Source organism: Artemia sp. Qi Xiang Cuo, chromosome 11 (assembly GCF_049724085.1).
Source record: "Artemia sp. Qi Xiang Cuo chromosome 11, ASM4972408v1, whole genome shotgun sequence".
Lineage (NCBI taxonomy): Eukaryota > Metazoa > Arthropoda > Branchiopoda > Anostraca > Artemiidae > Artemia > Artemia sp. Qi Xiang Cuo.
In genome coordinates, this window is record NC_142804.1 from 65510817 (window position 1) to 65532877 (window position 22061).

The 22061-nt window shown below is 35.8% G+C and overlaps 1 protein-coding gene across 1 annotated transcript in view; it reads left to right on the plus strand.

Moving 5' to 3' along the window:
- apolpp (retinoid- and fatty-acid binding glycoprotein apolipophorin) overlaps positions 1–22061 on the plus strand; it is a 149538-nt gene that overhangs the window by 29569 nt on the left and 97908 nt on the right. Inside the window, exons 11-15 of the mRNA XM_089096953.1 lie at positions 1519–1814; positions 3417–3677; positions 6041–6339; positions 8564–8696; positions 18163–18335. Coding sequence (XP_088953079.1) covers positions 1519–1814; positions 3417–3677; positions 6041–6339; positions 8564–8696; positions 18163–18335 — 1162 coding nt within the window. The remainder of the gene's footprint in view (positions 1–1518; positions 1815–3416; positions 3678–6040; positions 6340–8563; positions 8697–18162; positions 18336–22061) is intronic.

Genomic DNA, 22061 nt, shown 5'->3' on the forward strand with positions numbered 1-22061 from the left:
ACTGGGGTTTTTACTAAATCAGACATTTTCTACTAAAATCAGAGAGTATCAAAACTATATCCTTGGAAGTAAATATTTTATGTTGTTTTTAAGTACTAATACGATAAAAGTTTATTTTCAAAGCTGGATCTTTTCTAAATCAGGATTTCTACGAAGGCATGAAATATAATGAAAATTGAGTTGTTTTCTTTGGTGTGATTTGGGATGGTCACTGTATAGTCTTTCTTAACATGCACATATTTCAGTATTTCTTTTGTTAGTCATCAAATAATTTAATCATTTTGCCGTTTATAGCTGTGTTTTAATCATTTTGCCGTTATAGCATTTTGCCGTTTATAGCCGTTATAGCCGTTTATAGCATTTGCCGTTTATAGCAGTCTGATACAGTTACTTCAAAACTCCGAAAATTTTATAATTTTTTGATTTTTTTTAAACAACTCATATGTAGTTCCATTGTATGGTAGAGGCCTTGAGACTTCCTAAAATTTATTTGAAAAGTATACTATATTTTTTTTTTCTCAGAACAATGGGGTAACTATCCAACATACCTGAGTATGGCGTTGGCTAAAAATACAATGTAAACTGGGGTATTATATCACTCTTCGGACATGCACCTTTTAGCTTCTTAATTTCTTAGTTAATGTCAACATAAAAAAGAGGGGAAAAAAGGGAGGAAAAGTTTTATTGCCAGACAATATTCATATATTAGGTTTTCTAATTAACCACAAATATGTAATTTTTATTCTTTCAAATATAGTATGGGTGGTGTACAAAACTAGTTTTCTGTAATTAAATGTTTAAAAGTTGGGAAATTTGTAAAAACAAGTCCCTTTAACATGTTAAATCTTTCTGGATCTTAAGCTGTCTGAAAAGTAGTATATTAATTCAACTCGCTTGAATTCAAGTTAATTTTAATAATAAGCTATATATACATATATAAAGTACTAACTTTCTAATATATTTAATAACATAAAACTCTTAGCTATATTTCATTTATGGCATATAGCTATATTATATATTATGTCTATATATATATATATATATATATATATATATATATATATATATATATATATATATATATATATATATATATATATATATATATATATATATATATATATATATATATAGCTATATAGTCATTACATGACATATAAAAATTTTGCCAAAAGATCGGTAATGTTACCATCCCACCCATTTTGGTATGTATCGCTTTGATTTTACACGCAAAAGTATTATCGGGTTTACCTTAATAATTTTAATCATTTATCATCTAATTTAAATCATTTAATAAATTCAATCATTTTGTTTCCTTTTGAGGAAACATTTAACTTTAATTTAAATCCTTTACGGAACTGCAATGTTCTGCTTGCCCACCAGTTCGAGCTCAAATGACCGCTGTAGATCTGTAGACCTCAGCAAAATTTAGTAGCCAAGATATTATATTATTTTTACCATACGTTGTTGTTTTACATTTACTTTTTATTACGCTCAGACATTATTTTTCTTGTTTAGGTACAAAAGAGGAGGTTGTGTTGAGAGTGCCTCATCCTTACTCGGTCTCCGCTACTGTCGTCATTATGCAATGCTAGTCCCTCCCGCACCGACTGCAGTAGGAGCTATTAAAGATATTACTCCGGTGTTCCCCTTGAGTGGTCACTTTGACGGGTCTATCTACATGGAAAAAACTGAGCCTTCAATGACTGGAATATATGTGATTGCAAAGGGTAGCAACAATGGTGGTAAAACGTCATTTGAAATTATATTTGACACTCCAGGCTCACAGACAGATAGGAAAATCGTATTCACAGGTACTTGAATTGGTTTATCTTTTGTTTATCCAAATAACATTTAACCCTGTTTCCTAGATGGTTGTGATTGTTTTGTTAACCCAGACTTCATAAAAATAAAACAAATCAAAGGTATTCCTCTGCTATAGCTGGAACTTGGATCTTTTTTTAGTATGGATTAATGCGAGGATCTTCCCTTTTTATTTGAATTTAGTTGTGGACATTCACAGGAATTGAGGGTATTTGTGAGACAAAACGAAGGTTTTAATTTTTAGATACTAAAGAGAAAGTCCTTCCCATATAGTCCTGTACCTAGGACGTTGACCATCCTAGTTTTGAGTGTTATTGAGACATTTTCTTTTTATGAGTTTTAAGTATGGGTATTCACACAATGAGACGGTATTTGGCCAACTAGATGACGGTTTTAATCCTTTAGTTTTTCGTCTATTGAAAAATAAAATGAAAGTAAAAGGTATTCTTTTATAGTGATTATTAGAAGCGTTAATATTTATAATATTGATTGGAATTGAGATATCTTTTTTATGGATTTTAAACAGGGATATCTGCAAGAGAAGGATGGCGGACAATGTGAGGACAACAGGGAGGATAATGTGAGACAATATGACGGTTTTAATTCTTTGGTTTCTCCTGATATTTAAAAAAAAATTGTTCTTATAGGGCTATACCTAGAACGTTAAACTTTCTGGTGTTGATTAGTATTTAGATATTTTCCCTTTATTGATTTTAACCATGGGCTACCATAGGAAGAGAGGACTTTTTGTTTGACTTACTATAGCCTTCGTGTCTTCAAATGAGTGCTAATTTCTACCCCGTTTTTACCACAGATTATATTCGTGAAACAGTTACTTGAAACAGTACATAAATAATTTATAATTTTCAGTTTTCACATTTCTAATGGCAACATGTAAATTTTGTTTATTCAAAGTAGGTGCCAGATTCTGGACTCTAAACATTTTTATGAATGTGTTTTGTATTAGATAGCTTTTGGCACCGACATTATCTTAAAACAGAAATCTGTTAAATTCTAAAATTAAGGAAAATAAACATATTTGTAGCTCTTGGTTATGCCTCTTGGAGAACGACAGAAATGTTTAGAGAGGGCAAGATTCAGGGACGGTCCTCAAAGTTGCCCTACGTGTGGAGAGAAGGATGAGTCTTGGCATCATATTTCAGGTGAATGTAAGGAATTTAGGGAATTGGGGCTGGAAATTATTTAGGGAGGTCTGGGGGAGAGACTGGATTTTGGAAACTTTGTAGGTGTTATTTAGACATAAATAGTATTGGAAGGTTGGTCCGTGTAGGTATCAGGCACCGTGAATATTTTATTGAAGATTTTTATAGTCAGCTTGTGTTTTTGTCATTTTACGTTTTTTACTTTTCTATTGTTTTGCTTGTTTGTTGTGTGTCTCCATGGCCCAATAGGGCTTTCGTGTGAATAAATATATCTATCTATGTAAGTATGCCCGGTAAATACAGTACGGGTACTGTTGATAGAACCCGGTACAACTTTACTGGAAGATGACCGGTAGATCCCGGTAGACGTCGGTCAAAGATCCATTACCTTTTGTTTATATATCCGTATCATTCATTAAATTTTTCTAGGCATTGGTTTCAATACCCAAAGCCGGTATGGTATTGAAGGAAAAGCACAACTTGGTGGTAAATCTTACGAAGCAAAAGTTTATACCGATATGGCTCAAAGCTCATCAAGACTCACTGTTTCGCCAGTCATCGAGTACACTCTACCTAATGGTAAAAAAGATGTCCTAGTTACCGGGCGAGTGATAATAGAAGGAGGGAAGAAGATAACCTTTGAGGTAGCACCCTCCGGTTCATGGAAAAAGCTTGAACTGGGAGCTTCTGGTAAATATCCAATCCTTTTTGTATCTTGACTGAGGACCTCACTGATAGGGATCAGGGGATATGTCTTCCTTAAATATGTACATGCACTTAATGTAATGTGTGCATTGTAAGGCATGAAATGAAGTTATGCGAACTTGCATGTTTTCCAATAAATCCATAGCACGTTTAAATGAGCCGTTGAAAAGTCAAATGCTTCAACTCGTTGAAAAAACAAAGTATATCTTAGATCCAAAACTATTGGATTTCGCGAATCATTTTCATGCTTTAAATGTTTACATTTATTGTCGTGATGTCATTCCACTCCCTCTATATTTTGAGACAATATTGATTTATGTCCATCAGCAATATATTGGCTGCTTAACTATGATGTATTTGTCGTTTGTTGTAGAGAACGTCCCAGTTTTTGTATCTTCTTATATAGTTTGAAGTTTAAAAATAGGCTTTTTTCAATTCTGCTGTGAACTTAGTGAGCGGTTTCAAGAAAATTTTCCACATTCATTAGCCAAAATGTAAAGTAATTGTAGGGCAGCTATCTTCCCTCCCGTAGCCTTTTTCTATCAGAATAAAAATTCTAAGGTAGCTATATTTCTCAAAATAGACGAAAAGTATCTAATAAATGTATCTCCATGGATGAAAAGACTCTTCTGGCCCCCGGTGCAAAGTGCCGCAAATTGTGTTAATTGCCAATTGTTTACAGGTAAGTTCTGTTCTTGAAAACGGGAAACATGTTTTATCTGGGGTGTTTACCTGGCTCGAAAATTTAAAGGTTAGTTCTCTGGGCAAAGGGGATCACACATTTGGTTGGGAGTGGTGGGGGCAATTAGAAAACCAACAATGGATACATTTTTTTTTCACCGACCCCTAAGAAACTTACTACTGTAAGTCATTGCGCACATAAGCACTTAATATAAAAAAAAAAAAAATTAGGAGTTACGGCTGATCAAAAACGGTGCTCTAAAAAGAGCCATTCTACAGTCGGTTTGAGATTTATAGCCTTCAGTCTTTGGGCTAAGTGGATCCCAGTACATAGAAAAAAGTGGCTCCTTCGACAATTGGCCAAAATACGGTGAAATTCCGGAGTTCCATGGGCCAAGGGGCCCCAAATAGGCCAGCAAATTCTTTTTTTTGGAAGATTAAATTCAAAACTGGAAGTCTAAGCTAAAAAGATCCTTACGTACAAGAAAAATTTCAGTTTTAAGCTATGGTCCCTGCTTTAAAAATGGCCCACAAAGAGACAAAAGAATAGTTTTTTATTGGCTTAAGCTTTCAAGGATTATTATCTGGGCTAAGGCTGCCACACACTTTTTGGGGAAGAGGACGATGTTAGGGCAAAAAAAAGGCTGCCTTTATTAGTTTAAACCTTACAACTGTATGTCCCTGGGCCAAAGGGAGTCTACTGTAAGAAGAAATATCTTGGGCTAAATTGTGTCCAAATCAGTGCCAAAGACTTTATTTTTGCCAGGTCAAATTTGGAACTCAGATAGGTTTTTATCTATTGACTTTAAAGTTGTAAACAGACAGGGGCAAGAATAAAGACGAAAAAAAAGGTTGTATTGGTCCTTGTCCCCAGGAAACAGGTGCAAATTTTCTCTGTGTCTCTAGTATGAACGAGATATCAAGCAGTGTCGTTCGATTAGATCGAAACTTGTATCTTAAATTTGGAACTAATTTGCAAAAAAAAAAAAAAAAAAAAAAAAGCATTAGTTCACTGGGAAATGGGACCCGAATTGGCCCAATAAACTTTTCTATGGACCTGAAACTTAAAACCTCAAGCCCTTGACCTTAGAAAAAAAAGCACGATCACCATTTTTGAATTTAGCTTCAGTTCCCTATTAGGGAATTTCTGCTGAACCATTAAAATTTAAATTAAAAGAAAATTCCAGACACACGAATCACTAAAAGTAAAAACAAAAAAAGGAAAAAAATGTCTGGGTGACTGACATATACTAACTGTATTTCTGAATTCAGCTTATGACTGTCTGTTTAACTTGCCTATTTAGACATTAGGCCAAAACAGTTTCAAAATTTCGCCCCCAGTGTAATCCAAGTAGTATCCGCACAGATGACTTGAGTATTGTTGTGCTCAAAACGTTATTTTTGAGTTTTAGTTTTTTTATTTTTTTTTATTATTTGCAACACCATTCAGTAGCGGTTTCAGGCCTCACAGTCTTGGAAAGGGGGCAAGGTATACCATATGAGAGTAAAAATATAAAATAAAAGGAATTTAATGTTAGAAAAAAATAGGGGCCAATTGCCCCCTCCTGCCCAGGCCTAGAACCGCCACTGGCACTATTGAAAGATGTCTGGAATTTCTTATCTATATCTTCTTGTGTGTTTTTTCTCATTTATTAAAATAATTTCAGGATCAGCTGAGTTTGACTTTAGCAACGCTGTTCGAAAGGTAGCATTTAAAGATGTAAAGGTAACTACTCCTCTTGGCAATTCCGGATTTTCGGCAGTCTATTCCCGTGATCATCATTCAGTTGACTCTGGTCTTGAGCTCATATATGGTCAAAATAATAGAGTTGGCTTTGTAGGAAAGGTGAAGGATAAAAGTGTTCAATCTGTAAGGGAATATGGAACTGAAGTTGGCTTCAAATCAACTCGTTTCCCATTTTTAAGTTTTAGTCTGAATTGGGACTTCAAGAAAACACCTGAAAATGTAAGTTTATTTCATTTGCTAAAAAAAGATATATTTCTCACATAATCAATTTTAATTAAGATACTTTACACTAAATAAATAAAAATATTCCAAAATTTAAACTTCAGTTTGAATTAGGAGATCAGAAAATTGCTTTAAGAATATTTTTTTTATTTAATTTTCTATATAAAAAAAACGAAAAAACTAGCTCGTAATAAAAGAGAAAAAATATTTATCTCATATTAAACTTGTAAATAAGATGCTTTGAATTAAAGCAAAAGGAAATAGCACGGATTTGAAGTAATAAGAATTCTTTGACTTTTAGCCTGAATTGGCACTTCATAGTGTTAATTATAAAAGAATCGCATATTGTATTTTAATTGAGACACTTAGAATCAAAGCAATATGAAAAATATGATTTAGAAGCACCGTGATTTTTATTTTTACTTTTAGTCTGAATTGGAACTTCAGAAAAACAGTCGAATATTTAAGCTACGAAATGAAAAAAGAGGGTAATATTAAACGGCAAAATATAGTGTTAATAATAAAAGAATCAAATAATTTATTTTTATTGAGACACTTTAAATCAAAGCAATACGAAATTATGAATTAGACGTACTATGATTTTTATTTTTACTTTTATTCTGAATTGGAACTTCAGAAAAACAGTCGAATATTTAAGCTACGAAATGAAAAAAGAGGGTAATATTAAACAGCAAAATATAGTTTTAATAATAAAAGAATCACATAATTTATTTTAATTGAGGCACTTTGAATCAAAGCAATACGGAATTATGATTAGACGTACTATGATTTTTTTTTTTACTTTGAGTCTGAATTGGAACTTCAGGAAAACAGTCGAATATATAAGCTACGAAATGAAAAAAGAGGGTAATATTAAACGGTAAAACATAGTGTTAATAATAAAAGAATCACATAATTTATTTTAATTGAGACACTTTAAATCAAAGCAATTCGAAAATATGAATTAGAAGCACTATGATTTTTTTTTTTACTTTGAGTCTGATCTGGAACTTCAGGAAAACAGTCGAATATATAAGCTACGAAATGAAAAAAGAGGGTAATATTAAACGGCAAAACATAGTGTTAATAATAAAAGAATCACATAATTTATTTTAATTGAGGCACTTTGAATCAAAGCAATACGTAATTATGATTAGACGTACTATGATTTTTATTTTTACTTTGAGTCTGAATTGGAACTTCAGGAAAACAGTCGAATATATAAGCTACGAAATGAAAAAAGAGGGTAATATTAAATGGAAAAACATAGTGTTAATAATAAAAGAATCACATAATTTATTTTAGTTGAGGCAGTTTGAATCAAAGCATTACGGAATTTTGATTAGACGTACTATGATTTTTATTTTTATTTTGAGTCCGATTTTTAACTTTAGGAAACGACCTGAAAATTTGTTGCCTTAAAAGTAGAGTTTGTCGAGTTAGTCGACTCAATAAGTTTTTGAAGTTTGTCGAGTTTACGGCTTAGAATCGTGCTCGAAACCTGTTTCGGGGTAGTTCGGTTTCGGGCCAATTTTTATTGTTTATTAATATCTTGAAAACGTTTATCAAGAACTGTACTTCAGTTTGAGTCAGAATCGTGATTGAAACTTATTTTTATCCATCCTCCATCTCATGTTGAGGCATTTGGAGAGGGTGTGTTTATGTTCAGTTTTTTAATAATTGAAATTAAATTAAATCAATAAACAAAATTAAAATTATGTTGAATCATTATGGAGATTGTTAACGCATAAGTTATTTTTTAAACCGCTATATTTCACTTAAGTCACAACCATGATCAAAATTTGTTTATTATCTTATTCATAGCATTTTTATTTGTACAGTATTTATTTAAATTATTTTTACTATTTAATTATATTATTTTTAATATCATTATTTAATATCATTTTACCATACAATATATTGAAAGAAAGATTACTTTTATTTGAATTATTTTCATTTATTTATATTTCTCTATTTTTTGTTTATTTACATTTGTATTTTATTTATTTTATATATTTTCTTCTATATTTATTTATTGGAAGCTATAGCCTGTTACGTTTATTTATATTATCTTATACAAATGGTAGGATGTGGTCTTTTGCGTGGAAATATTTGTTCCGTGTGAAAGAAAATTGAGGAGGGTCAACCCCTTTCTTAGACTTCAGAGCACAACTTGGGGGTCGCCTATTGAAAAGGTTATTTGATTTTCCCTATTTTTTAGGTTGAAAATGTTCTCAATTTTGTTTTTGGACCAGATTCCGAGGCTAAAAAGAACCAGATTTCTCTTAAACAGTACAGGAAACGACGTGGAAGCTTAGCTACAAAAGACTTGGTTATTGAAAACAAAATTGATGGTAAATGTTTTAGTTTTCTTTTATATTTTTCTTTTCTAGCGTTTATCAGCTACGGCTTTTTTCACAAACTAATTGCCAAACACTTAATACTCTGAAACAGGCCTGTCTAAACACAATACGTATATAAGGTACCAAGGACACCAAAACAAAGTTTATTGTCCCCTGGACCAAACTATGAATATTCTGAAACAGCCTGTCTAAACACAAAATGTATAGAAAGTACCAAGGACATCAAAATAAAAGTTTATTGTCCCTGGACCCGTCTGAGGTTTATTCATACCTGGAAAATTCCAGGTGGGAATTAAAGGTCAAGCTAAGCTTGTATACCTCCATGGCAGTGATGGTAGTTACAGGCAATGAGGCTCGATCTTCCGTCCCTGGGCAGCAGAGGAAATCCGTCAGCGCACCTCAACGCGGTGGAAGGGTGTAAACACCACTGAGCTCCACACCGAGCCATTTGGTGGCCAACGCGCTCCGGGTGACCCGCAAGACTGGGGACCTTGCGGTCAACTCTATTCCCAAGAAACATCGATGGATCTGAGACCTAGAAGAAAAGTTGTAACGGCTACGGCGTCCCCGGCAAGCGACGCGGCCCCTGTATTGGCGCGGGTGTCGAGAAGTAAACAAGCCAACCATACTACGGCTTTCCCGGCAGGCGACGCAATTTCGAATATGGCGGCGAAGTTGAAAAATCCTTTTCATGCCATAAATTTAGGAAACCCCACTACAGTCATTAAATAGGCAAAATCTAGAATAAATGTGGGATGCTGGAATGTAAGATCCGTCAAACAAGAAGCCACGCAAGTTTTTCTTGTCCATGAGATGGAGAAGTACAACATAGACATACTTTGCATATCCGAGACCAGAATTTCAGGTTCTGGCTCCATAGTTATTACAGCTCCTGAAACGCTACATCAATTCCATTTTTTCTACTCCGGAGTAGAGGATAATTCGGGACTCCACGGAGTTGGTTTCATCATGAACCAAAGAACCAGAAATGCTCTCCTAGAATGGGAACTAGTCTCCTGTAGACTTGCCAGAATCAGACTAAAAGAAAACCCCGCAAATGTGTCGATGATTTCTACATATGCCCCCACTCGTGATGCTGCTGATACGACCAAGTATGGTTTCTACAGCAAGCTACAGCAGCTGTCTTCTTATGTCGTCGCAATTGTTTACTTGATTGTTGCAGGTGACTTCAACGCAAGAGTTGGTCCGTCTGACCAAACCACAAGACAAGTCCTGGGAAAATTTGGACAAGGTCACAGATGCGAAAATGGGCCAAGGTTGTTAAACTACGCCTTGATGAACCACCTTGTTGTCACCAATACCATATTTCAGCACAAACCTAGCCACCTTTTAACTAGACATTCAAATGACGGTGTAACTAAGGCCCAAGTTGACTTCATTCTCGTGCGGCAGCACTGGAGAAACTCTGTACAGGACTCACACTCTTATAACGGCACGGACACAGGCTCGCAGTCTGGGTCTGACCACAGGCTTGTTGCTACAAAAATTTTGCTACGTCTTGCAACTCGGAGGAATATCAAACCTAAGGCCGGATTCGACATCGGTAAGCTCCAAGACAAAGAAGTTCGGCAGGCCCTCAATTTGGAACTGACTAACCGATTTGACGCCCTCAGTTCTGATGAAAACCCAACCCCCGAGAATAGATGGGAGACCTTTAAAACAGTGATGACAGAGACTGCTGATGAGATCCTAGGCCGAGCAAAAATCACACGACAGCACTGGATTACCACTAGGACCCTGTCAATAGTCGGTGAGCGAAGACAAAAGATGAGCGGCCCTAAAGAAGAAACAAAAGAGCTGCGCAGACAGGTAAAACGCTCTGTTTGTCTGGACCGCCGCCAAACGTGGGAGGATGCTACCGTGTTGTTAGAGAAAGCAGCACGCTCACATGATACCCACAAGCTTTACCAGATCCTGAAAGAGTCCGTTTGTAAGAAAGCTGCTGTCTCAGAAATAGTCAAAGACAGATCAGGAAAAATCATCAGTTGTCAGAAGGAGCGCTTAGCAAGATGGAAGGATCACTTTCAAATCCTCCTAAACCCATCCCCATCATCCGCCCCTGATGCTTTCCCACCTGCCATTTCTAAAGAACCCTACGACGTCGAGCTGGATACACCGACCAGAGCCGAAATACTAAAAGCGATCAAGACCCTGAAGAACCACAAAGCCCCAGGTGAAGACGGCCTCCCCCGGAAGTGTACAAACAATGCCCTGAGGTCACTGCTGAACAGCTCCATGGCATTCTCGAAGAAGTGTGGAGGACCAATTCTTTCCCAAAAGATTGGAAGACATCAGTCATTCTCCCCTTCTATAAGAAAGAAGATAAAACTGAATGCAAAAATTACCGCGGAATAAATCTTATTGACATTGCGGTCAAAATATTCGGGATTATACTCCTGAACCGCTTCAAAGGGGCAAGGGAGGAAAGAACCCGAGAAAATCAACCCGACTTTCGGCCACGTAGAGGCTGTACTGATAATATCTTCGTTTTTCGTCTCATTATCCAGCAGTTTGAAAAGTAGAATCTACCCCTGATCTTGATGTTCCTGGACTTCATTGCCGCCTTCGACTCTGTCACTCGCCAGAAACTTTGGAAGATCCTAGAGAATGACGGAATGCCGCTGAAGTTTGTTGAACTGATGAAGGCATACTATGACGCGTCAGTGAGCCGAGTTCGAGTCTATGGTGAAGAAACTGAAGAATTCCTGGTTGAGTTCGGAGTAAAACAAGGGTGGATCCTCTCTCCGACTCTGTTCAATTATTGCGTCGATTGGGTGCTTGAAAATGCACTGTCGTCCTATCCAGGAGTTCAGATCGGACAGAATCTCTCACTGACTGACCTCGATTATGCGGATGATGTTGGCCTCCTGTCAGAACCCGTAGAAGCTCAAAACATGCTTGACAACGTGGTGGCCTGGGCAGACCTGATCGGCTTAAAAGTCAGCACAGAGAAAACGAAATTCATGGCTATTAACCACGCCACAGGACCATTCACACTAACTGTCAACCAAGTTCAGCTGGAAAAAGTCAACTGTTTCACATACTTAGGCTCCCAAATATGTATTGACGGATCCTCCGACGCTGATATCCAACAGAGAATACAGAAAGCGCAGACAGTCTTTGCCTCCTTCGGAAACCCTTATGGAATCGCCGCGAAGTCAGTGTCCGAACGAAAGTTCGAATCTACATGGCACTAGTCCGCACCGTTCTCCTTTACGGATGCGAAACACGGTCGGTAAAACTACAGCATGAGAATACGCTGAAGGTGTTTGAGCATACCTGTCTGCGAAGAATTCTCAGAATACAGCTGCGTGACCGTATCTCCAGCACGGATCTACGTCGAATATGCAATATTCAGAGAGATGTTGCGCTCACTATTAAAGAACGCCGTTTGAAATGGTTGGGCCATGTTTTACGGAAGCCGCCAGAATATTTGCCTCGCCAAATACTTTTAGTCGAGCCTATTAGCTCCTGGAAGAGACGCCAAGGAGGACAGAGGAAAAACTGGTGGAACCTGGCCAAATCAGACCTTGAACCTATCGGGGGATTCAGAAAGTTCGGACACAGATGGTCAACTCAGTGGCTTACCTTTGCAGAGCAGCTGGCAGAAGATCGCTCAACATGGTCCAAGAAGGTCTCCAAGATCATCGATGCCGGGCGAGGTGGAAACGCCTGATTCCCGCCACAAGTACAAGTAAAGTAAAGTAAGATAACAGTTTTTGTCCTTAAAAATTCAACTTTAAAAATGTGTTGATTGCCAAAGGCAGCTACACTTCCAAGTGAAAGCTACGCTTTCTTAACTGTTTGGCTTAATTTGTTTTTAGCTGATTTGTAGCTGGTTGTTCATCCGCGTTTCTTTTTGTTTTTATTTGACAACCGCTAATACCAAACCGAATAAATCTTAAAAATTGATTTCCGAATTTTTTTTAACGTTTTATAATATAAATGGTTGTGCAAATTTCCAATTCCGATTGAAGTTTGCACCTGGATCATATGAATTTTGGACGCGCGTTTTCTACATTGAGCCCGATTTTCCTTATCTAGCTTATTTTGCTTGCAAGGTTTTCAATATGTTCCAAAAGTAAGATCTTCAACTTCCAGTACACCCTGATCCATGGAAACTTTAATTAAAAAAAGACAAAAAACGTCGCAACTCAGTGCGAGATTTCCCCTGCGATTGTAAATTTCGAATCTTTCAATTTTGTGTTTGTGCTTTCCTTGAACACTTGAATTAAAAGTTGTCTTAATATGTTAATTTTTCAAACTCCTTTATCTACGTAGGTATCGTAGCACTGAGAAATAAATGCTAAATTTAGCTATTTTTACAATCACAAAAAAAAAACGCAAAAAAGGGTCACGTGTTAAACGCACCAACGAAAGGCGCGAAAGAGTTTACAAATCTGCACGCTCGGTACAGTGATTTGTAGTTTCTTCTGATTCCTGGCAAGTCTGCTTACCTGGTAAGTCCATGACTTGTCAGGTCTTCTAGTAAGAATACTACTGGGAGAATAGATCGATACCTCTCGGTTACTTATATCGCTTTTCCGATTTTCGTTATTGCACTATTTAATTTGATTAAACACAGTGAGCAAGTTCAAGGTTAAAAGCTCAAGGGAACTCATAGTAACTTTGGCGAGTTTCAGTAATATTTTCTAAATTAACGCTAAAATAGCAAGTTGTCTTGACATTTTAAAATAAGATAAATATAGATAAAGTAATGGCTACTTCGATGAGAGCAATGGAACTTTATTCAAAGCAGGCAATTTTATTTGACAATTTTCTAGAAGTATTAGAAACAAGAAGAAAAGAAGTCTTCAAAGAAGAAAAGTCATTCTGCCTTTACTGCATTTTATACTCTTTACCCTTTTTATACCTTTTGTATCGTCTTTAATACTTTGCCTTAGACCTTAGTTTCTCCAGTGCCATCTGTGGCGCATAGGGCATCGGCGAAACATCTCCATTCACCGCAGATGGTTGACGATGCGATGATATACCCCACTTCAGGTGCCAGTGAGGTTTCAGCCATCTTCTGCTCTTGGTTTAGTGTTCTGTGCTGTATATTCTTTGGATAACCTCTTCTATGCCTACCGTGGGGTTTCCAATTTTGTGCTTTGCTAGAGAGGCGACTTTTGTCTATCCGCAGCGCGTGTTCAAGATAGATGGCAGCTATTTAATTCTCTATGGACGTACCAAATACAGAAACATCATATATCTCTCAAATTCTTCTATTGTTATTTCTTTGTACCTAAAATATAGGCTATTGTGATTTCGGTTTTGGTGTTTATAATTTTACTTTAATTTTAGCTCATCAGTTTAATTTTTTTTTATTTTCTTGTTTTAAGTTTTTTATCCAACTTTCTAAGATCTTTACTCCATGTATTAGGTCAATTCCAATGAGCTCTGTAAAAAAGTTGTGATGACTATAGTCGGTAAAATTAAATAAAGTATCAATCCCTGTAAGAAGGTCGAAATACAATCTTTTTTTCTTGCACCAAATTTATTAAGGAGTATTTCCAGCCAACTAGATCGTTTTGAAATTTTTATTTCTTTCTACTTTTGACGATTATGAAAATACTATTTATTAAATCATTATTTATGTAATATTTTATTATTATTTATTTAAGTGGGTATTATATATTTATCAAACAGTTCGTGGTAACGAACTGTAAGTAAGGAGCGACCCGGCTCAATGGTAACCGAAACTCTAGAAAACGGGTTTTTGATACCAATAGATACATCAAAAGAATCAGATTTCAATGCTGATTTCAAATATATAACTTTCATCAAGTTTAGTGCTACCCATCAATAGTTAAGCGCCTGAGAAAATTTGACTGATTTTCAAAAATAGGGGGAAAGACCCCCTAAAAGTTATAGAACCTTAATGAAAATCACACCATCATATTCAGCGTATCAGAGAACCCTACTGTAGAGGTTTCAAGCTCCTATCTACAAAAATGTGGAATTTTCCATTTTTTGCCAGAAGAAAGATCACGGATGCGTGTTTTTTTTTTTTTTTTTTTTTTTTTCCCAGGGGGGATCATTTAAAACCAGTTGTCCTATAATATCGTGGGAGGGCTAATTGGAAAAAATATTAAAAGTTATATTTCCATTTTTAATTGACCAAAAAAAATGCAGGGCAACTAGGCCCCCTCCCACGCTCATTGCTTTCCCAAAGTCATCCGATTAAAATTTTGAGATAGTCATTTTGTTTAACATTATCAAAGATATGATGACAATTTCCTTTAGGATGATTAAGTCAACCGAAGTCCCCAGGAAGAGGGCTGAAAGTTTTTAACTATACCCACTGATAATAGATAGTATTGGTTGTTAGGAAGTATACAGAAGTGTTCAGGCAGTTTTTTTATGGTAGTGAGGGGGTGGGTGGGTCGGGGGTTATGTTGGAGGATCTGTCCATGAAGGAAGTTTTCATGGGGGAAGGGAACGTGCCAGGACGGGGGCGCCGGACTTGCCAGCATTATTTATTGGTTATTGGGAAGAATACAGACATTTTCAGGAAGGATTTTTTTTCTGGAGGATGGGGCTGGAGGAGGGGGTTACTCGGGAGAATCTTTCCGTGGAGGTAGTTTCTTTGGCGCAGGGGACATTTCTATGAAGGGGGCGCCGGATTTCCAAGCATTATTTAAAAAACGATCAGAAATTAAATTTAAAAAAAACAAGTTTTTTTCAACTGAAAATAAGAAGCAACATTAGAACTTAAAACGAACAGAAATTATAACGTATATGAGGGGGTTCTCCCCCAAGTCAATACCTTGCTCTTTACGCTACAGTTTTTTTAGTGCTTTCAAAAGAGCTATCTATTCTAACTAAACGGCCTTTGTGATTCAGGGGTTTGTGAATTGAATTTGTTTTTAACTTTTAGCGTAAAGAGCGAGGTATTGACTAAGGGGAGAACCCCCTCATATACGTAATAACATATACGTAATAAAAAAAACAATAAAAAAACAAGCGATACGGCTCAATAGTGATCGAAAAGAATCAATAGTATCAAAAGAATGGGTTTATAATGCTGAATCTAAATATATAAATTTTATTAAGTTTAGTATTACTCATCAAAGGCCAGGAGCCTGAGAAAATTTACCCGATTTTTTAAAGAGAGGGGAAACATCCCCTACAGGTGAAAGAATTTTAATGAAAATCACACCGTATTAGAAAACCCTATTACATAGGTTTCAAGCTCATATCTGCAAAAATCTGCAACTTTATATTTTTTGCCAGAAGAAAAATATACAAATATAGAAGTTAGTTACGTAAGTTAATTTGTAAATTACGTCATAACCAAATTTAGAGACATCCATTTAGCAAAAGAAAAGTAAAATTTTTATGCAAATTTTGTTTACTTATTCAATGACGTTGAGTCAAAATGAAAGTTGCATTAACTAAAAAACGATCAGAAATTAAATATAAAAAAAACAAGTTTTTTTTAACAGAAAGTAAGGAGCGACATTAAAACTTAAATCGAACAGAAATTATTCCGTATATGAAAAGGGCTGTCCCCTCCTCAACGCCTCGCTCTTTAAGCTGAAGTTTGACTTTGTCTCATAACTTTAATTTTTAAAACAATAAAAACTTTAGCGTAAAGAGCGAAGCGTTGAGGAGGGGACAGCCTCTTTCATATACGGAATAATTTCTGTTCGTTTTAAGTTTTAATGTCGCTCCTTACTTTCAGTTTAAAAAACTTGTTTTTTCATTTAATACAAAAGAAAGGTTGAGGTGGCTAGGACACGTCGTGCGGATGAAGGATGACAGACTGCCGAAGATTGTTCTTTTTGGCCAACCATCTAGGGATAAACGGAAAGCAGGTCTCCTCGTCTGGGGTAGGAGGACCGTCATAAAGAAAGATTTAAAGGAAATGGGAACTTCATGGGCGGGCTTAAAAAGGGAAGCTTTGAATATATTGGGATGGAGGAGGAGCGTGCGTAGCTGTGTTGGCCTCAGGCGGCTTGGTGCTACGGTGAGTTGTTAGTAACAGTAGTAGTAGTATTAAAATATTATCATTCAATTAATTCAATTTGTTAAAATATTATTGAATCATGAAAAAGTATTAACCCAAATTAATTGAAGTCACAAGCTTGTTTGCAGCTTTATATGTACTCTCGGCTCAGTTATGCTTGCCAAATGCTTGGCGCTGATGGCCATTTTGTATTTCTATATACTTATTTTTTACCATATAAAAATCCTGATAAAACCTGAAAGAACGAGGACAATAAACAGCCAGTGAAAAAATTGAAAAAATGTGCAAATATTTCGATCAAGATCTCCGCTTGACCGTCCTCAGTGCAGAATAAAACTGAAAAAAAAATTAAAAAAAAACCAAACCTTAAAACAAAACACAAAACTAAAATAGAATGACCCTTTCTCAGTAACGGTGTTACTGAGGTTGGAGTAACCTTTTCACCGCTACTGAGAAAATGTCATCCTATGGCCATTCTTTTATCTGTTATTGCTTATTGTTGTTTAGTACAAAAAACTGTTTGTTATTTGCATTGTTTATCAATTTCTTTTATTTTTTTATTTACTTTCGTGACTAAAAAAAATCTCAGTGCTATCAAAGGAAAGGCGTTTTCTCTGTGATATCAAATTACATTAAAATAACAGTTCCATCGTCTCCTCTGAGTGTCTTGAAATTTTCATTAATAATAATAATAATAATAATTTATTTATAACCCGCTAATAAATACAGGAGGAAAGCGGAGTGCAAAGAAAAAGAAAGGAAAAAACACAACAACACAAATACAAAAATTGCAAATGAACGAAAAGACGGATGAACCCGTGGTGCGGCCCGAGCTTGCCAGGGGCTGACTTTAGCAACTGAACATGAAGTAACTCACGCTTATTTGTCACTTCAGATGGGCTATAATTATGAATAAATTTTTGGTTCCGAGTTCGTGAAGGCAGATAAAGAAGGAAAAGATATAGAAAGTAATACGATTGCAGGCGCCTAATATCCTGGCATTTTAGCAGACTAAAAACGCCAACAGGAAAAAGCACAGCATGATCACAAAAAGTTGAAAATAACTTATATAAGGCTTTCCGTTTAAATTTTCCCCTATTTGTTACAATTTTAGAATATTCAACCTCAGTTTTTTTTTCTAGAATCATCTACAAGCTTATTACGCATACTGATATTGCTGGAGCATAAAGAACACCAATAATTTTATGAATTAAAATTTTTCTCATCTTGTGTAATCGATTTAGTCCTAAATTTTCTTTTATCCATAATTTTTTGCCCTAATTACTATTTTATTTCTAGGTACTATGATTACTATGTTTTACACAATATTTTATGATATCTACGCTAAATTTGACTATATCTATGGTTTGTGCTACTGTTCCATGTTTACTGTTGTGTACATTACAAACTAACTTTACAGTATTTACCCTTAATTCTTGATAGTGATTACAATTTATATTGCAGTTTGTTACCCTGGCAGAGATTTTGATTTCAAAGTTGATCAGTCCCTTAACTACTATCCACAGAAACTAGATGGCAGGTTTAAAATGGAGTTTGGTGGAAAAAACATTCTCAATGCTGATCTGATTGCTAACATTAAGCGAGATATGAGGACTTTATACGATGCCAAAATTAAGGTAAACATGGTTCATTAACCTATCAAAGTACGAAACACGGCCCATAGTAACCAGAAATTAAAAAAGCTGTTCAAAAACACCGACAAGTGAAAAAAAATTGCCATTTCTAGCTGATTCAGGAACGGTACCATTATCTAAATTAGTCTTAAAGACTTAGTGATAAAATGGTATATTGAAAACAAAAGTAAGGGAATTTCGAAAAAAAGCCCGAACCCCCCAAAAAATGTGTCAGATCGAAACAAAAAGTACACCGTTAGGATCCCCAGGGCTACAAACCCTGCACAGGAAAACGTACAGTCCCATGGCTCGAGCAGCAAGGAACATCACTTTTTGCTTGGGTACCACTGATTCTGTTAAAGACGGAACTGAATTATATGATAATCTACTCAAATCTTCGTATATACTATTTAATCCACTTGTTGTACAACTAGTTCTGTTTCCCCCAAAAATCTCATTTTCTTCAAGTGAAGATAATAGCGAAAGTAAAAAAATAAAATATAAAAAATATACCTTGTTTTATCTTTTATCCTTGTCCTATATAAAGCAAAAGTATTAAGAATAAATGAAAAATTAACAGCAAATATTTTAATTTGGGTTCCTTTTCAGTTTTTTTTCTTATTCTACAATTTCGTTTTTATTCTACCTCTAGGAACTTTCTTTAGTTTACATTCTTTGGTTTAAATTACAAAACTTTCAATTTTTTTTGCCTTTTCAGCATTCAGATACATTGGTAGATGTTTTTACTTTTATAACTTTGATAAATCAAATAATATTAACATTTTGATTACTAAATATCAGTGTATGTATATTAAACTGACAATGCACATTCACTTGTATTTTTTTTCAGTAAAGCGCAAATTATGTTCTGGCCTTGGGAAGGCAGAGGGATTTTATGCACTACCCATGTTAATTTCGGCTTGTTTTGAGTTTGACTTGGTTATTTATTGTAATTTGTATTCGTTTTGGGTTTCATTTATTTATCGATGCTGATTTGTGGTAGTTTCACGCTTCGTAGATTATATTATTTTATTTTTGCTCATTTTTGGTTTAATGGGGTTCTTTATTTTTCTTTGAAAAGCTTGTTTTGTAGAAAGTTTTTTTTAATTACTGTTCGTTTTATATTGACATAGTTTTTTCAGGGAAAAAGAAAATAATTCTTTAAATCTTTTGTTTTTTTTAAGACTTTATTAATTTGGCCTGCTTTTTGTATGCTGGAGAAAAATTTTCAGCAATTTTTAACAACATTCACCCTTTTAAAAATCTGGACACAAATAGTAGTGTTTAATTTAGTATCATACCTCCTCTAGTTGACCTGAAATAGAAAACTTGATACCATTCGCAAAAAAAATCTGTTTACTTTCTTTGATAGCTTGGATGCACTTACGCTATTTTGATTTGGTTAAATTTTAAGAGCAGACGTAGCCCCGAAAGTTTGAACAGAATACCCTCAGTTGTTCTTGGGATACTGCTGAGAAGCCTTATTGGGAGTTAGCATTAACATAGTGCATTTTGATTTAATCTTAAGGCAACATTTAGTTTTTAAACATAATGGGCAAATGAGAGGGTGGGTTTGGGAGGGGGACTAGTTGCCCTCCAATAATTTTTGACTATTAAAAGGGGCATTAGCCCTTTCTATTTTCAATCGAATGAGCCCTTTTAGAAGTTCTTAAGGCAAATCGTTCGATACGAAGTGCTCTGGTCTAAAAAAAAGAAAAACAAAATTATAATACATTGTCCCCACAGCGATCTATACTATAAAAATGTCAAGCCTTCCAATCACTTTCGACTATTAGAAAGGGCACTAGCCCTTCAATTTCCAATAGAATTAACCCTTTTTGAGTTTCTACGACAACGCTTTCTATAAACACCTTATATGCCCCCAGAGCATAAATTACAAACCTTGCCCTGAGGGATGTGAGGGGTTTGTCATCCTCCAAGACCTACTTTCCAGAACTTTCAATTATGTTAAACAAAATGGCTATCTCAAAATTTTGATTGGATGTGTTTGGGGAAATGGTGGGCATGAGAGGGGCGTTAGTTACTCTCCAAAGTCTCCAGTTACTCCTCAACTATTAAAAAGAGGCACTAGCCCTTTCAATTTCCAATCGAATGAGCCCTTTTGAAGTTTCTACGGCAACGCTTTCAATAAAAACGTTACATGCCTCCAGGGTATAACTTACAACCCTTGCCCAGTGGAGGGGGGGGGGTTGTTATCCTCAAAGACCTAATTTCCAGAACTTTCAAGCACGTTGAAGAAAATTGCTATCTCCAAATTTTGATTGGATGTGTTTGGGGAAATGGTGGGCGTGAGAGGGGGGTTAGTAGCCCTCCAATCACTTTCGACAATTAAAAAGGGCACTAGCCCTTTCAATTTCCAATCGAAGGATTCCTTTTTGAAGTTTCTACGACAACACTTTCTATAAGAAAAACCTCATATGCCCCGAGGGCATAACTTACAACCCTTGCTCTGAGGGCTGTGGGGGAGTGTCATCCTCAAAAACATAATTTCCACACATTTTAACTACGTCGAACAAAATGGCTATCTCAACTTCAATCCAATGAGTCCTTTTTCAAGTTTCAACGACAAAGCTTTCAATAAAAACCTTATATTCCCCCAGGGCATAACTTACAACACTTACCCTGAGGGCTGTGGGGGAGTGTCATTATCAAAGATATAATTTCAGGAACTTTCAACTACTTTTACCAAAATGGCTATCTAAAAATTTTGACTGGATGTGTTTGGATAAATGGTGGGCCTGGAAAGGGTGTTAGTTGCCTTCCAATCACTTTTGACTATTAAAAAGGGCACTAGCCATTTCAATTTCCAATCAAATGAGCGCTTTTTGAGGTTTCTACGACAAAACGTTCTGTAAAAAAAACCTAATAAGCCCCAAGGGCATAACCTATAACCCTTACCCTGAGGGCTGTGGTGGGGGGGGGGGGGTTGTCATCCTCAAAAACCTAATTTCCGGAACTTTCAACTATGTTGAAAAAAATGGCTATCTCAAAATTTTGATTGGATGTGTGCTGGGAACAGGCGGGTTTGAAACGGGGGTTGGCTGCTCTCCGATCACTTTTGACTATTAATAAGGGCACTAGCCCTCTCAATTTCAAATGGAACGAGCCTTTTTTGAAGTTTCTACGACAATGCTTTCTATAAAAACCTTATATGCCCCCAGGGCATAACTTACAACCTTAGCCCGTGTGGGCTGTAAGGGATTGTTCTCCTCAAAAACATAATTTCTATCTGGAAATTAACTACGCTGAACAAAATGGCTATCTCAAAATTTTGATTGGATGTGTTTGGGGAAAGTGTGGGCGTGGAAGGGGTGTTAGTTGCCTTCCAATTACTTTCGGCTATTAAAAAGGGCACAAGCCACTCTAACTTCCAATCTAATGAGTCCTTTTCAAGTTTCTACGACAACTTCGATACGAAGTGCCCTGGTCTAAGACCAAGAAATAAAAATAATACATTGTGCCAACATCGTTCTTTACTTAGGCAGTGCTATTGCGCTGCCTATGTAAATGATTCTATTTTTTTCTTTTTGATTATAAAAGGCGCTAGAACTTTTAATTTCCGTTGAAATAAGCCCTCTTGCAAAATTCTAGGACCTCAGGGTCGATACGATCACCCCTGGGGGAAAAAAAGACAAACAAACAAAAAAACACGCATCCGTGATCTTTCTTCTGGCAAAAAAAAATACAAAATTCCACATTTTCGCAGAT